Source organism: Cryptomeria japonica, chromosome 11, assembly GCF_030272615.1.
Source record: "Cryptomeria japonica chromosome 11, Sugi_1.0, whole genome shotgun sequence".
In the NCBI taxonomy this organism is placed as follows: domain Eukaryota; kingdom Viridiplantae; phylum Streptophyta; class Pinopsida; order Cupressales; family Cupressaceae; genus Cryptomeria; species Cryptomeria japonica.
This window is the reverse complement of record NC_081415.1, coordinates 461,474,753-461,491,003: the sequence shown is the minus strand read 5'-3', so window position 1 is coordinate 461,491,003 and position 16,251 is coordinate 461,474,753. Positions and strand designations below refer to the sequence as shown.

At 37.0% G+C, this 16,251-nt stretch overlaps 1 protein-coding gene across 1 annotated transcript in view; it reads left to right on the top strand.

Annotated features, from left to right (window-relative positions):
* The window catches only part of LOC131068261 (uncharacterized), a 197,981-nt gene that overhangs the window by 124,346 nt on the left and 57,384 nt on the right, over positions 1-16,251 (top strand). The window contains exons 13-15 of the mRNA XM_058003441.2: positions 2,730-2,938; positions 3,369-3,587; positions 4,863-5,049. Coding sequence (XP_057859424.1) covers positions 2,730-2,938; positions 3,369-3,587; positions 4,863-5,049 — 615 coding nt within the window. The remainder of the gene's footprint in view (positions 1-2,729; positions 2,939-3,368; positions 3,588-4,862; positions 5,050-16,251) is intronic.

The window sequence follows — 16,251 nt, the reverse complement described above, 5'->3', positions numbered from 1 at the left end:
GAGGTGGTGCCTTGTCATCTTCCAACCAATTAGATTGTTCCAAGTCAGCATGTCCAGGTTCAATGAACCTAACTTATCCACATAAGCTTCTAGAGGGCACACTTCACAATGCAACAACCTTCTATTTTCATTGTTGGTTCATATTTAGCAAGAAGGACAAGTGTCCCCAAATGTAATTTTCTCATTGGTCGAGGGGTAGTTAGTTGTAACAAACCCTAATTAGGGTTTCAAACTTTTAATTTGAGCCCTTGATCATTGTTCGATCTCGGCCGTTCATAATTTCTAGACTCCTTTATAAGGTTGCCTCCTCTCATTTGGAGAGTGAGGCTTTTGAAATATTGTTGCAAGAAGGTCATTTTCGGATAATATGTTGCTTGTGTACTTTCTCTTAAGGCCTTGTAATCTCTTTTATCTGAATGATTAGCAAGGTTTTCAATTTCCTCAACATCTTATTTAGATTTTATTTTACGTTGTTAGATGAATGAAATATCTGATAAGTATTGATTTGTGGTGTTTCTTCGTTCATACTGTTGGTGAATGGATGATTTTCACTCACTGTGCAAAGTTAGTTTGATCTTTTCTTTGTGTATGCTTAACTTCCGATCATAAGCACATCCCTTGAAGATTGCATCCACTTTGTGTAAGTTGTCTTAAGTGAGGCGGAACAAAGTGTGGTTTATTGAGATCACCTGGTCAGTACCGTCTCTTGAATTCCTAGGAATATATTAGAATTTCTAAACCCTGGTCTCCTTTTCAGTTTTTCATGATCCAAGTCCCAAATGATAGAGCTTCGTTGTCTAAACCTTCATTGTGAATTGAACGAGCCAAGCATAAGTCCCTTTGTGTATTACCGGCATATCACAACGCCCATTGAGCTTATCCACACGTCAAGACCTGACAAAAGAAACCTTGGAATCGCCATATGATCTTCTTGCAATCTTAGCATATGTGGCGATTTTGTTCAAGAGAGGATAAATTATCTTTGGGTACTTTATTCTAATGATCGGTTTATGATAAAATAGACGCCAACAATATATAGATCCGTTTCCTCTCACTTCACAAGGCATCGAATCAAATCATCATCCTTCAGCAGTTCAGATTACACACAAGCAGATCGTGTTCATTCATCAGCAAATTGGTATCCTTCAGCAGATTAATTCTTCCTTAAGCAGATCGTGTTAACATATAAGCTGATAGAACTAATATATCATTCCTTGGAAGTTTGGGCTACATCTACTGGGATGTAGGGTGAATCTATTCTGTCATATAGCTTCAAAGTGTGAAGCATTTTGTAAAGACATCTTGCTATCTTGTCTAATATATTATAAGACATTTGTTGCTGGGTTTTTCACCTTCAAGAGGAAGGTTTTCCCAGGGTATATACTGTGCAATTGTGTTTGAATTAGTCTCTATCTAATCTGATCATAAAACTTAACAATGACCTTATGGCACCACTTATGGGCAGGAAAAGTATCAAGATAACTGAATTCCAAATAAATGACTTCAATACCATGCTAGGATTATCTGTTCATGTAGAAATGAATATGCAGAGTGAATAACATGCAAATGACTGGACACTCAGATTGAACAAGTACAAGCAGAGGATTTTATAAGCATGCATGGTTACAAGTGTCAAAACCAAGAAAACATGCACAGGCAGACAAGTTAAGTGTGTAAAAGTATTTGTGGAAGTATCATCAATACCTTCACAAGTACATCTTGACTCTCTAATGAGGAAAAAAATAAAAAATTAAAAAATATTAATAAGAAGAATATGTATCGCATAGTAACTCATGAAAGCTTACTTATGCTACCTACTTAAGTATTATTATCAAGAAGTTCATTTGAAACTTCATTGTAAATGAATATATAGCAACATTACATGATACATGTTTGTCATGGCAGAATTCACTAGTTCTCCACTTATATCCAAAAGATTTCTATTGTTACTGTATGCAGAATATCATGTATATAAAATTTTTCCAACTAGGAGAAGATCACTTCTCCTTCTGTCATCTTTATTAAATCTCCTTTGCAACATCAATTATTTCTTTTACTCATGTTTAATAAATATATTATTCGCACAGAAGATACGATATGTAGATTGCAGAAGAGCAACCTTAAGATATCTAGTGAGATGTTTGTTCTCGCTTAAGATATCCTTACTTTGGTTTGGAAGGATTGCATTGTAGGCCTTTTTTATGCATGATTTCTCTGAGTTTCCTGGATGGGAGGATGCAGGGATGTGGAGACGGGGTTTCAGAGACAGCAAAATGCTTCCCAAATTTTGGTGATCACGGGGATGACTATTAAAATAAGTTAAACAAACTGAAAGCAGCTAAAATTGTTAAAATTAAATATTGTGTTCTGGATTTTTTATGACAATCTCCTTCTTTTAGCTTTTAAGTGTTTTAAATTTAAGTATATTTTTAAGCCCAAAATGGAGCAGGATGTTAAGTCCAGACAAAAGGGGACATCACCTTCAAGTCCTGCGACATCACCTAGATCCCTGGGGTTATGTCCTCATAGAACACTGGTTTTTATGTCGCATTGAAAATTATTTTGTGGCTGCTTTTTTGTTTTTTCAAATCATGGATGAAAAATATACACTGTGATAGGAGGATTGGACTGTAATCCGTCTTTGGTAAAAATGTAAACCGCCAATTCATTTGTACTTAAATAAATGTGTTTTCTGCTTATAAAATGGCTCCAATTATTTTTTGTCTCAGGTGATTGGCTTGCATAGCGGTGCATTGCTTGGGGTTGCATATAGGACACCAAGACGGATAAGCCCAGGGGCTGCGACTGCAATTTCAACTGTGCAATCAGCTGCTTTATCAGGCCTTGTTCCAACAGGACTTTCATCCTTTGATGATGGAGCTTTCGCATTAGGGAAATCTCCAATTGGTGAAGCACCAGCCAATTTTCAACTTTACAGGTTCTCAAAAAACATCTTTTACTGTGAAATTTTAACCTGTGTTGCTTTGATCAAGTAATTCTTGTTTTGCTTTAACATCTTTCCATAACTTTGCTGGTTCTGGAATTTCATTTACTGCATTCCGCTGACATTGGATCCTTAGCTATATTTGACAGTTTAAAGCTCTTGTTATATTGTGAACAAGTCATTGATGTTTGAATGTTTGTCTATGCTAGATGTCTAATTATTGAAAAACATGTTGAGATATTTGCTGATAAAAATCGTGGGACATATCCTGAAATATTCTGATTATATTCAGTGCTTTTTCCTTCCAAGTAAATTAAATGCATCCTGCATAGTATTAGGTTGTGTATGTTTTATCATTCTATTTCAGTTAGTTTTTGAGCACGTATTACTTCCAGATAACTAAATATAGATTTGTTTTTGGCAGTTGGGAGACATTTCAACCAGTAAGTGGACTCCTTCCTCAGCCTGAGTGGACAGCATGGGACCAGACAGTAGAGTACTGTGCTTTTGCATATCAGCACTATATTGTAATTGCTTCATTACGACCTCAATTTCGATTTCTCGGAGATGTAGCTATTCCTTCTGCGACAGGAGGTGTCTGGCATCGTCGACAACTGTTTGTAGCAACACCTACCACGATTGAGTAATGTGGCACTCTTTAATTCTGATTGATTCACATACAATTAGATTTATTTTTTCTCAGCAAAAGATAACAAGTTAATAACAAAAATTTAAGAGGATCACAGTCTCATATTAAAGTAAATTGAATATTAAAAAGTTGTATTTATGGAAATTTTGTTAAATGCTTCCAGCATGACAGATACACTGGCATTATCAGTGATCAGGGTAAAAGATTGCCTGGTCTATGTTAGTAATGCAAGTAAATCTTTTTAATTTTTATAAATTTTTTTCTAGGATCATGGTTTACTATAGTATATTCAGAGGATGGTTTACCTTTAATAGATGTATTATGAAGTTATGAACAACATTCTAAACACACAGATGATAGGGTAGGATAAGCTGTTAAATGTTATGCATTTTGAATAGATATAGCGGATGAGGAAAAGGTTTGCTTTAGCAGAATCATTGCAATTTCAAGCCCTTAAAATGGTTAATGATTGTTGTATTGTAGTATGCTCATTTCCAAATTAGTCATTAAGTATCCCTTATGAGTATTATATGACTAGATCATCTTACCATCAGGAACTGCATAGACATCAAAACCCCATCTTGGGAAGGTTTTGCTTTTTAAATAAATACAAATATAGCTTTTAAACTTTGTTCTTGTGGTCTAGGGGATGAGATGGGGTGTTGTTATGCAGATGACCCAGGCTAGAATTTTGCCAGGCTTAAATGAACTCTGTGGTTTTTTTTAATGCCAGTGGTGTTGAGTTACCTCTAAATTTTGTTTTTTTCTTTCCTTTTCTTTATGCTTAATGTCAATGTTAAGTGTATGTTGTAACTTTGAAAGATTTTAATTTTAGTGTAAATATATATCTATAATCTAATATAAATTGTAGATGTGTAATTTATTATTTTCTTTTCTTATCTATTCTATTTTTTACATATTTTGTGCTCAACAATTCTTTTTCTGTAACATTGTTCCACCATATGGAATTTTCTGTATAAAAGTTGTTACTATAGAAAAGTTAAAAAGTTGACATAAAATGCCCATAGAATCTTTCAATACTTAGCATATACCTTTTTGTAAGGAAGAATAGAATCTACCTGGAGGAATCATGGAACCATATTGAAGTTTGGATGATATACAGTTACCATCCTACATTAGGATAAAAATTTATATGGACATTGAGTGGCAATAACTGGTAATGGTTAGTTGGTTTTCTATTTGTTGTATGACTATGGGTGATATGGTTTTCAAGTATCTTATTTTAGTGTATTCTGTGATGCTTTCCAGATGTGTCTTTGTGGATGCTGGTGTAAGCCCCATCGATTTGGCAACAAAGAAGAAGAAGGAAGAAATGAAAGCAAAGGCAAATCAGGCCAAGTCAGTAGCTGAGCATGGTGAGCTAGCCTTAATTACTGTTGATACTCCTCAGCAAGTGGTTGAAGAAAGGACACCCTTGAGGCCGCCCATGTTACAGGTAAAGGTTACAAGGAGTTCTAATTGAGATTAGGTGTCCAACTACTGTCTAATTCATTGTGTACAGAACTTATTCTCTATTAATTGTTTTCCGAATCTCTGATGCTGTGTTCTCTTGTAGAGAAACTTATTTTTTACTATTTGTTTTGGTTTTCCGCTCAGGCCATAATGACTTTTCTTCCAAAAATTGCATTATCTTTTTGTCATTGTCACATTTGCTTGTGATTTCCTGTCTACATCTAAAGTTTATTGAATTTTCCCTAGCATGATCTTTGAACATGTTGCTGTAGTGACTTTGTCTTGGGCAGGCAGCTATGGTTTTAATTCTAAACTTCTCCTTTGCCAGGGGTATATGCCTAGGGAATGAGGGAATTTTGTGAAGAAATAATTAGTTTGAGTTTACTTGACTCTTCTAAAGTAGTAATTTGCTTGCGGCTCATGTTCTTTCCTTTCTTCTTGCTTATTGAGGGCTTTTGGGTTTTGGGCACATCAATTTCTGTAATTACCACTGAGGTGGAGGTGGTTCTAGGGGAATCAATGAAAGCAGCCTCAGGTTGGCAAATGCAGTGTTTGGTCCAAGCACTAGGTGCACCAATTAACAAGGGGGAAGCACTCGAGGCAAGGGCTTCCATAACCACAATATTCCTAGGCGGACATAGGGCCAAATGGAATGAATATAGTCTATAAATCAAGTCCTGTGCAAGGGTACAGGGTTTTTATCTTCTTTTTTGATCAGAACAGGCTTTTTATCCTGGTTTTTAGGGTCTCTGGCCTCTTTGATAGAGTGTTCCAAGGAGTGAAACAGATAGAAGGGGAAAGAGATGGTGTCATGGTTCTTAAAATGATTTAGACGCAGCATATGGTAAAAGCAGTAAACTTTATAATGACCTTCCAGAGTAAAGTATTTCATTATCATCAAGCATACCGTTTTCTAGTGGTTGGGCAGTTCCTCTCTTGCATATCCACCTTGTAGCTTCATAGGGGCTTCATTCCCACGAAAGAACCGGTTAAGACTTTCACTATTCGCCACATGACTAGTTCTCTTCTACTTCCTGCCTTCCATGGAGAGGCCAGTCGCTTGCGCAATCACTTCCTCATTGACCTCAAATGAAATTCCTCCCATAGTGACTCACCTATTGACCTAGGAGGTAGCAAGTTGTATCGACCGTTCTTCATCAAACCCTTGCATCGGTTCAAGGTACCTGTCAACTCCTCCTTCCCTATAAATGTTCCATACAATTTCAGTTATTGGGCTTACTATGCACACAGTCTCCCCTCATTCTGTGAGTAGTAAGAAAGTTTTGCGGAAAAAATAGGAAACACTAGAGAAATTTGTGAATGTCGTTCCAGAAGTGTCGCAGTAAATGTGGAGGCATGTTTTGTGTAGGTTGTCAGAATCATAAATGCATCTGTATCTTCCCTTAATCCCTTGCGTGTGCCAGCAGCACAACATGCAATAGCAATTGAAATTCGTAGTTTTTCTTTCCCTAGTGATTAACTTGTCATCATTACTCCAACTCCCACACGGCTCGCTACAATGATGCCAGAACATCATATTGTAGCAAAATAAAACTTTTAAAATACAAAGTGTAACAACTTTAAACAAAAAATTATAAATTATTTTTTCAGATTTCTTACTTGATATTGGCACACCAAGACTCATCAAGTACTCTTATCTCTCATTGCCTTCCCTTGATCTGTCTTTGATTGAGATTACCTTTTTCCAATCTTGGCAAACAACCATGGATTGCAGAGCATTCTGCACCTCCAACATCCTCTCTAGCTAGCATATCTAGTCTCAATTGGTTTGAGGAATTCTTTCTTTGAATAAGATCAAAATAGTGCAAGTGAAGTGTGATGGTTACATACAAACATTTTTATGTCTCTAGCCTCTACCAATGTTGTCTTCACCCAATCTATTTTGCCAATGTCTTTCAAAGCATTATTCAAAACATGTACACAACATGGAGTCCAGAAAACATGTTTGTAAGCACTCTCAATCATCAAACCATCTAGCTTACAAACACGAGGTGAATCTGTCACAACCTGAATATGAGTCCACCCATCCATGACAATGGAACAACCAGTCCTAATCCATGTTTGCCTCATCTCCTCCATCATCAAGGTAGCTTTTGAATATCGTTTGTCAAGGAGGGAGGTACACAATCTATGTTCTCTAGGGGGGCATAATAGGGTCCAACTGTCAATATATCTCTCGCCATAGTTTTGAAATAACGTGACCTTGCCAAATGAAATGTAAGAGCATGTGCATAAAAGAATTTGGTCACTGCATCATCAGCTTGCTCACGTTTTTGCACATCCATTAACCCCATCATTGAAGTTTTCTCACTTGCTTGTTTCTTCCCTCTATCAGCACTCTGAGCACTTTCTCCAAGCGATACATTGAAAGAGGCATGCAAATCAATAGATGGCCTTTTCTTATTGTGAATTGTAATGCTTTTGTCACAAGCAATGTAAAGTTTTTTTAAAAAAAAGGTATTTTTTTGTTTGGTGGGCCTGGAAATTGTCCCAGCTACAGGGGATGACTCTACTGTTTCTGGGACGGCAAGGGATGTTTCAAACATCACCTCTTCGTCTTGGGGACGATGAGATGTCCCCAATGACCAAGAAATGTTTCCGGCTGCCCCAGTTAGATTTCTGCGAATAGGAAATGGTAGGGGGACATCTCCTTTGTGTTCCTCCGTCCCTGGGAAAGGGATGGGTGGGTTGGGGACAAGGGACACGTCCTCGTTTAACACAAGATATAATGCATAGATGGCAATTGTAAAACTCATCCACAAAATTGCTCTGGGATTTGCTGTCATGTCCCCACCATGATATCTCTACCACATCTAAAAATATTTGCAAAATTCAAACTTCATTCTACTCCTTGTCCAATGCTGGTCAATATTAGTTAACCATGATCATTATTTATTGGTCAACTCCTTGTTGTATTACAAAGTAAACAATAAAATGAATTATAAATCCTAGGCTAAGCCAACCCACTATCATTTTCCTAGGTAAAGGTACATAAAATATACTAATTGCAATGTTAAGGAGGAAAAATGGTGAAAGGAGAGAGGCTGCATTACAGGGCAGCGATCATTATTTATTTTACTAAAAAGAATGATAAATTAAGAATGAGGCAATAGTCAGCTGCAAGGGACACCACTAATTGGAGGAGATGTGGCCACAGGAAAAGACATGACCCTCCACAACCAAGTGAAGGAGGGAGGAGAGGGTATTTAATACTGAACAGTAGTCTAAGGGAAACGATGGAAGGAACAGAATATAATAATATACTGGAGATCATTATTATATTACTTGCAATTATTGTGGTAACAGCAGATTGGTATGCTGTATCTATCCCAAGAACTACATGCTGATTACATAAATACTATGTCTGAATATTAATAGGAATAATGGTAGATATATGGCCCATAGTATAGTTGTTACATTTATTCTTATTTACACATATACCAGTAATAATAAGATCTATATTCGCTAATTAGAGATTTATATAACAAATTGCTTAATTTTAATTGTTTACATATTTATTCATAATACATTAGAAGTTAGTGTACTCATAGCCCATTCCTTAATCATTCACTATTGCCCCTCAAGAGGATAGGTTGGATTTGTTAGGGAGAGGCGGAGTAGTACCTCACAAGATAGCCCAAGATGGGATATGGATGGAATTCTGAAACCTTGAGGGAGCCTACTTGTAGACTGGTTTCCAAGTGCCCTATGATAAGTAATTTCTTATCCTCTGTTAGGGTTGATGATTAAGAAAGATGTAAGGATTGGGGCTTAAGTATAGTAATTGTCAAATGTATTATGAATCCTAATTGTTCCTTATTTTTTATATTCTGATTTAAGACATAATGATGCATAGTGATGTATGTTAATCATTGGGAATTGGCAGCCTCCCAGTAGGGGATATTACATTTGCAATACAATACTTAAGAAAGAATGCAACAATCATTTTTAAGAAAATTTCTAGGCAAATGGAGATGATAGTCCAAACCATAGCTCAAAAAATCACAACTTAGCAAAATTCAATAGATCAAATTTTCCCTTGAACGTGGCAAATTAGAAAAAAGCTAAATTCCTTAAAAAATCTCATACAAAATATAGTTACAAAATTATAACCTTTAGGCTTTGACTTTATGGCATATGGTATTTACATAAGCACACATCTTCTGTTGATGGGCCACTAACAAAGTAGTTCATATGATAGATTAAGTTTGTTTCAGACCATGAATTTTCTTCTACCTTGGGCTCATGAGATCAAATATTAAGTTTGTTTCAGACCATGAATTTTCTTCTACCTCTTTTTTGGCACATTCTTGGCTCAGGGTTTTTTCAAGATTACATCTTGTAACATGATGAATTGTACAACCATGCTCTTCCATTTTAAAATATCCTCCTATAAATATATGTTATTGCAGGTTGAATTTGTAATGAATTTTTATTAGTATTTTGATTGGTTTGATAGTTAAACTGTTGCTTGACATTATTGCTATAACCTTTTCAATAGAACCTTGTAACCTTTTAAACAACCCTTAACATGTAGATCCAAAAATGAATGACTATGTTGTAGGTATGTGCTATGCTGCGGATTGCATTGTATTTTGATACTTAGATGTCGCAACCACATCAATTGGTGTATCAAATGTGCACAATATATGTGCCATGAAGAGAGCATGGCATGGAAAGTCTTATAGGTGTGGGACTTTAAGATGTGAGTAAGGTAATCTCCAATGTTAGAAGTTTGGTACCTTATCCATTCTAGCTATTCTAACATAACAAAGAAAAGGGATAGGAATTATTGGTAATAAATTTAAAGGAGATGTGCCATAATAGATTTCCTACTAATTTTTCAGAGAGCTTTTGCACACCCTAAGTGTAGCATGAACATGAATATGTAAAGTAAAACTATTCATTCATAAACAAACATAGAAATAATATAGATGAAATCACAACCACTTGTGTATTGAATATGTCATGCTTTTACATGGTTACATTTCATAAACCAGAAATTTGGGCACATGAACAAAGGCCAATCTTGGCTTAAAGAAGGACTTGTGAAAGAGTTTCATGCACAAGGCTTCTCGAGCATGAGATTACAAAGATTTGATCCTTATGAAGGTTATCTCGATATTAATAGAGGAGAAGAGCCATTGGTTGGCAAAAGATTAATGATAATTGCTTCTTCCTCTCTCTATTGCTTGTCAATCTGCAGTAGATTTGTTGAGTGGCAGGACCGGTGACCACTAAGAGTTCTTTTCTCTTTGCTATGCTTCTTTTTGGTTAGGGCTCTATGTGTCGTCAATCCACAATTTGATGAGATAGATTGAGGGTCACTGCTAATGTCTCTGCACACTATGATTAAAAGGATTTGGAGACTTTGTGCTATGTTGATGTCAACACTTACGCGAGTGAGAAAGTGAAATCTATTAGTTGTGCCAAGGTCGTTTGGCCAATGCTAGAGCTTCTACCTACAAACTCCTATCATTAGACCAGTCAACCTGTGTGGATCATTTGGTCTATGTGGGTGGTGAGATTGATGGAAGCTAGTTGCTTTGATGATTCCTCCAGTCTTGCTGGCCTCAAAACTTTTGTGCATTCTTGGATTGCAAAGATCAATGTTACTCCATCTCACAAGCCTAAAGGGCTTGAAAATTGCCTTCAATTGATTTGGCTTCCATAGCGTGGAGGTAACACTAAAAAAGAACGTGTATTGAAAAATCACTATAATTCTAGCCACTCTTGAGGGCACTTTTCTTTATAGGAAGAATGAAACTGAATAGTTGATGTCCATTAGACACAACGCCCTAATATCAAAATTTCAAAATTTTGGGATAGAGGCCACTTTCTAGCTAGAAGGACTATAGAGTCTCTAAGGCTGCTTGGAGCCTCTTCCATTTTTCGTAATTGTCTCTACCTTCATGAAGACGTTGAAGCATTGGTTTAGTTCAATGTTGTCTGGATGCAAGAGGCCTTGTACTTTAGGCCTTGTACTTTATTAATTGTATCGTACACCTATTACCTTTATTTGACTAGGGTTTTAATCACCTTTTGAACATCTTGAGCTGTAGTATGTGGGGCCAACTTAGGAATATTGCCTTGTTGCTCTTTTTTTCCTCTACTAGTTGTAGGAACCTATCTCTAGGAAACATCCTTTGATTTTCATCTATGGGTGAGGGCAAGCCTCGTTGAACTAATTGGTCTATATGTACCCTTAAGTTTGTGAAAGTTTTCTTTAAGATTGCTAAGTGGTTTTTGCATTTTCGAGTTGACTCTTCTTTGTTTAAGATGTCGTTGACCCTCTAAGCTACCTCTTCTCAATTTGATATCCCTAGGACTATCAATTAATTGTCTGACATATCAGAAAGCTTTTGTACAAACATCCTTGGATTGGATACTAATGGAGATGGGGCATTGAGTGCGCTATCTACCTTGGTTGGACTTTGCAGCTCAAGATGTGCATAGATTTGATGAATTGCAGTGCATGCTCCATGTTGCATGTTTGTTGAGCAATAACATCCCAATATGATATGCAAAGAATCTTTGTTAGGTCAATGGATCTTGTTGGCTGGTCAAGTTCTTTGACTTGTGCCTCTAAGGTACTTGTGGGCCTTGAGTTTTCCTTGGTTGTTTGCCTTTTGTTTTAGGTCCTTGATCACTAAATTTTGAGCATCTACCTTGTTTTTGTATAAATTCAATCTGCTAATCCTAAAAATGGCTTTTAGATTCAGCTTGGTTATTCACTACTTAGCGAGCTCTCTTTGGACTTAAGTTGCTCAATCTATGTTTGAAGCATGGTGACTTGTCTTTTGTATTCTTTGTTGTTTGTTTGCAAGGTAGTAGTCTCTTGGGTGAGAATGCCAACTTTGAACTTTAGGTTGAAGGCTTCATGCTTCAATGTTTCCCTCTCTATCATTGTTGCAACTATTTATTTCTTATGTTCCACTCTTTCACTTCTTTCTTGTAATATTTGCTACATGAGCTCATTTGTGTTTGACTTCAATGTGAGTGCCTCTTGTCTTGTCGTTTCTTCTTTAGCTATGAGAGTTGCCACTTATTGCTTGAGTTCCCTTATCTTCTTCTTAGCCTCTTTTAGCTTTGCTTGAAGCTCCTTGCTTTTTTTCTTTTTAACATTCACTAGAGTGTTAGGCACTTGGCTAGACACAAATTGACTTACAATAGATTCTCTAGACCTTTGGCTTTGAGATTGATTGCTTTCAGCTTTTTCCTAAAGAGCTCCAAATGAGCCTCTCTTCTTGAGCTTTCTTTCCATAGACATATATTGGAGTCACTGATTTGGTACTCTGTTGGTAGAGACCATCCTTGTCTTCTAGTTGGGCATATTTCAAAGTAATGTTCATCGCTTTTGTGTAGTTTGATTGTTGCATCTGATTTTCTTTCTTGTTGACTATAGGTGCCATGTGGTTGAAATGGATTTCTTGTTGTAGAGGGTCAAATTGTGTCCTTATCCTTGTGGATGGTAGACAAACTACAGTCTTTTCCAATTTTTTGTTCTTTCTATTGGGCTTAGCTCAAATTTGTCGAATGCATTGGCAGTAGCTGATTGAATCCTTCACAATTCTTGAATTGGGGGAGAGTTGAGGAGATTGGAGAGATAAGAATGGGTAAGCAAGTAGTTGGTGGGATAGGTGGAGGCATGAAGGAGACCTGGGAACTAGGGAGGTCGTCCATATTCTAGTTCCAAAGGATTCTTTTGCATTTTGTTTTTCTCCCAAAGGCTACTTCCGTTAGAGCTATAGTGATTTTGGTATTTCTAGGGTCAAATTATAAATTAGTTTTATTTGCAATGAATTCCCTTTTTATTGTATGGGTAAATGGGGAGGATTACTTCATCACAAAGCCTTCCTTGGGAGGATATAGGAAGGTGGAGGAGGCAAAAGAGTGTCCCATGTTTGGAGGGGTAGTCAATCATTGTCTCTTACCTTCTCACGTAATCATCCTTGCCTATATATGCAAGGTCTCTATGTACATTACATACACTCTCATGGTATTAATAGATATTGCTATTTGAGCTAATTTGGTTTCTCACTTGTAGAAGGTTGTATTGTGCTCTCAGAGTCCTGGCTAATCCCAACATGGTATCAGAGAAGTGATTGCATGCTCCTCCTCGCATCTAAGTGATTCCACACATAGCTCTATCATGAGAGTGTCATGGAGTCAAATTGTCATTCCTTTTGGAGGATCCATGTGACATTTTTTGGTAAAAAGCCATTACAGCTTGTTGCGATCATTAGATTCCTTTGTTGCAGGCAATTTGGGTGAAAATATCTGGTTGAGAGTTTATGGTATCATTCTTGTGCTAGACATTGGCATGGACGTTTGAGTAGACACACCCTTCATTGCAGGTCCATTGTCCAACAATCTAGTGCATAGAGAGCCAATTCCACAAGGCTTCCCTCTAGACGTCGCCAAAGGGAAGTTGTTTTAGTTTTGGGCATATATATGGGCAAAGCATGAGCCTCTACTGTGCATTTCCTCTTTTAGTACAGTCAAAAGGCTTGAAAGAGGTTTGATAGCGAGCTTAGTGGGTTTCAGATCTATGGAGCTGGTGATAGATCCATACCTCTATTGCTGTCTTCATCTGTGTATTAGTTCCATTTATTGCTATTGTGCCAGACATCAGCCCTCCAACATTTGGTGCGACTTGGTAAAATAGGCAATTCCTTTGTCTCCAAGTGACCACCATTTCATCATCTGCCAATTACTTCTCACTGCCAATAGAATTGTGGTTTGCAGAAATCTTATTGTGATCATTGTGCAAAGGGCTTCAAAAGGTTTGAGTAGGCATTATATGTCATATGTTGTGCACATCTAAATAAAGGTTTCTCATCAATTCCTTTTTCGTAACAAATTTTGTCAATTCCCTAGCATCGTCCCTCTTCCATCCATTGGGGGAGGTCTATAATTTTGCTAGTCACCAAATATTGGACCTCTTCCATAATATTGGCGGCATTCATCTCTTTGGCATTTTCCAACATAAAAGCCAATAAACCAACGACTTTTTACTAGCTGAACCACGATCAAAGCGTTCGCATGTGGTCCACCACCTTTGTAGGGTCACTTAACATGATTAACCACAAGCAAGAATTTTATTTGCATGTGTACTCCTATACGACTCTCATGACCTCCACATCGACCAACTATCATGCCAGTGCACTCTCCTCTAACAATGGTGGCATGAACAATCATTGGAGAAGTCAAATATGACTTGTTTTCCTTCAATGGCTCGAGCTAACTATTTTCTCCCTTTATGAAACATCTGTTCTACATTTATTGGCTTTATTATTGCATTGATTACAATTCCAAAGCTATTATGGCAAATATAGCATTGTAAAAAGGTATGCTGTTAAAAATCACAATTAACACCTAAAACCACTACTAAATGCAAGTTGTTGTAGACAATAAATGCTTGTAAAACGGGGGATATTTTTCTTTTTGTCATAATTTTCATCCCTGTTGGTGAAATTTCCATACCAATTCCAATGAGTGGCTGGAAGGATAGATTTGATCCCATCTTAGGCATTTATTTCTGATTTTAGTGCAGATGTATTTAAAATAGGCCTATTTTATGGAAACTTGATTATGCAATAACTTTTGATTGGTAGTTCGAAATTGAGTACCGTTTTTTTGCAAAAGTTCATATTTTCCCTTTTTTGATGCATTGGACTTTGATACATTGTAAAATGCACTAAATTATAAAGTGCCAAAAACTGGGGTTCACCTAATATTGAATCAAGAGGGTGTAAAATGCACCAAGGTATAAAGTGCCAAAAACTGGGTGTCACTTATTTTTGAATCAAGGGGTCTTGAGCCGTGCCTCTCTGCACTTCCTTGAGTCATGTCATGAAAACTTCCACACCTTCTTGAGCACTACACTATATGGAGATGAACAATATAGTCCTATGACATGCATTGTGATCTCATCATCAATATTGCATATGAAGATGAACAATGTAGTCCTATGACATGCATTGTGATCTCATCATCACTACTACATACGAAGATGATTAATGTAGTCCTGTAACATGGATTGCGATCTCACCACTTGTTTCTACACATGAATCAAGAAATGCTTCACAAAGTGCATTAGTGATTCCTTACAACAAGATATTCATACTTGTTTTCTAGTATTGCAGATTTGGAAGATATCATTGAGGACACCAGTCTTCTAGTTTATAGTTCTTGCATTGAGTTTAGAGACGCTTCACAAAGAGCATCCCAAGATTCAGCAAGACATCACATCTTTTGTTCATGTTGTACATCACCTATTGCATGGGTATTTAGAGGCACTTCACAGAGGCTCTTTCTAACAGGGCATCACATGGAGCATTTGAGCATAATCTTATTGGGGGGGCGAGGGTGCATAGTCTCTTCTTTCTCTCTGAAGGGGAGAATATTCATTGTACATAGTGCATAGAAGTAGTCCTTGGGGGGTTATCATGAGTCCTTACTTCTATGATCTGTCTTCTTCACTTGTACAATTATTATTGTATCATTTCTCTTTTGGAGAGGAGTTTTGTTCCCACTAGGTTTTCTCCTTTACTTTACTTTATGAGAACTTTGTACATGGGTACCTAACATGGCTAGTAGTCAGGACTCATCATCATGCATACATTACTCCCTAAGTTGCACTTAGGAGAGTGTTGGTGTAAATAGTGACTTTATCAAGCTAGTTAGCTTGTAGCATACCTAGAGAGAGTCCTATTCACATTGCTCAATTCTCCACTTAGGTTTTTTTAGACTTTTGTCTCACCTCATGTGGTTGAGACATGTGTCCTCACTTAGTTAGACAATGCATACACACTTGCCACTTGTTCACACACTTGTCAAGGGAGCTCACGAGTCACATGTTTGGAGGGCTAGTCAGTCAATGTTTACTACTCTCTGTAATAATCCTATCGTTTAAGAAAGAAGCATAACGGCCATAGGCCACTAATCGTTTCAAAGACAGATACAGCAGTATGGAGTCTATGCAGATATAAAGTAATCCAAGACAATGACTTAAGCAAGGTATCAAAGATCGATCATAAGCAACAATCTAATCAGGCATTAATGAATAGTGAAATGGTGCTTATTGATCGATATACATTCTAACAAATGCAATTGCATTACTTGCATAAGGATGTGATTACATTTCAAAGGCAACAACAGT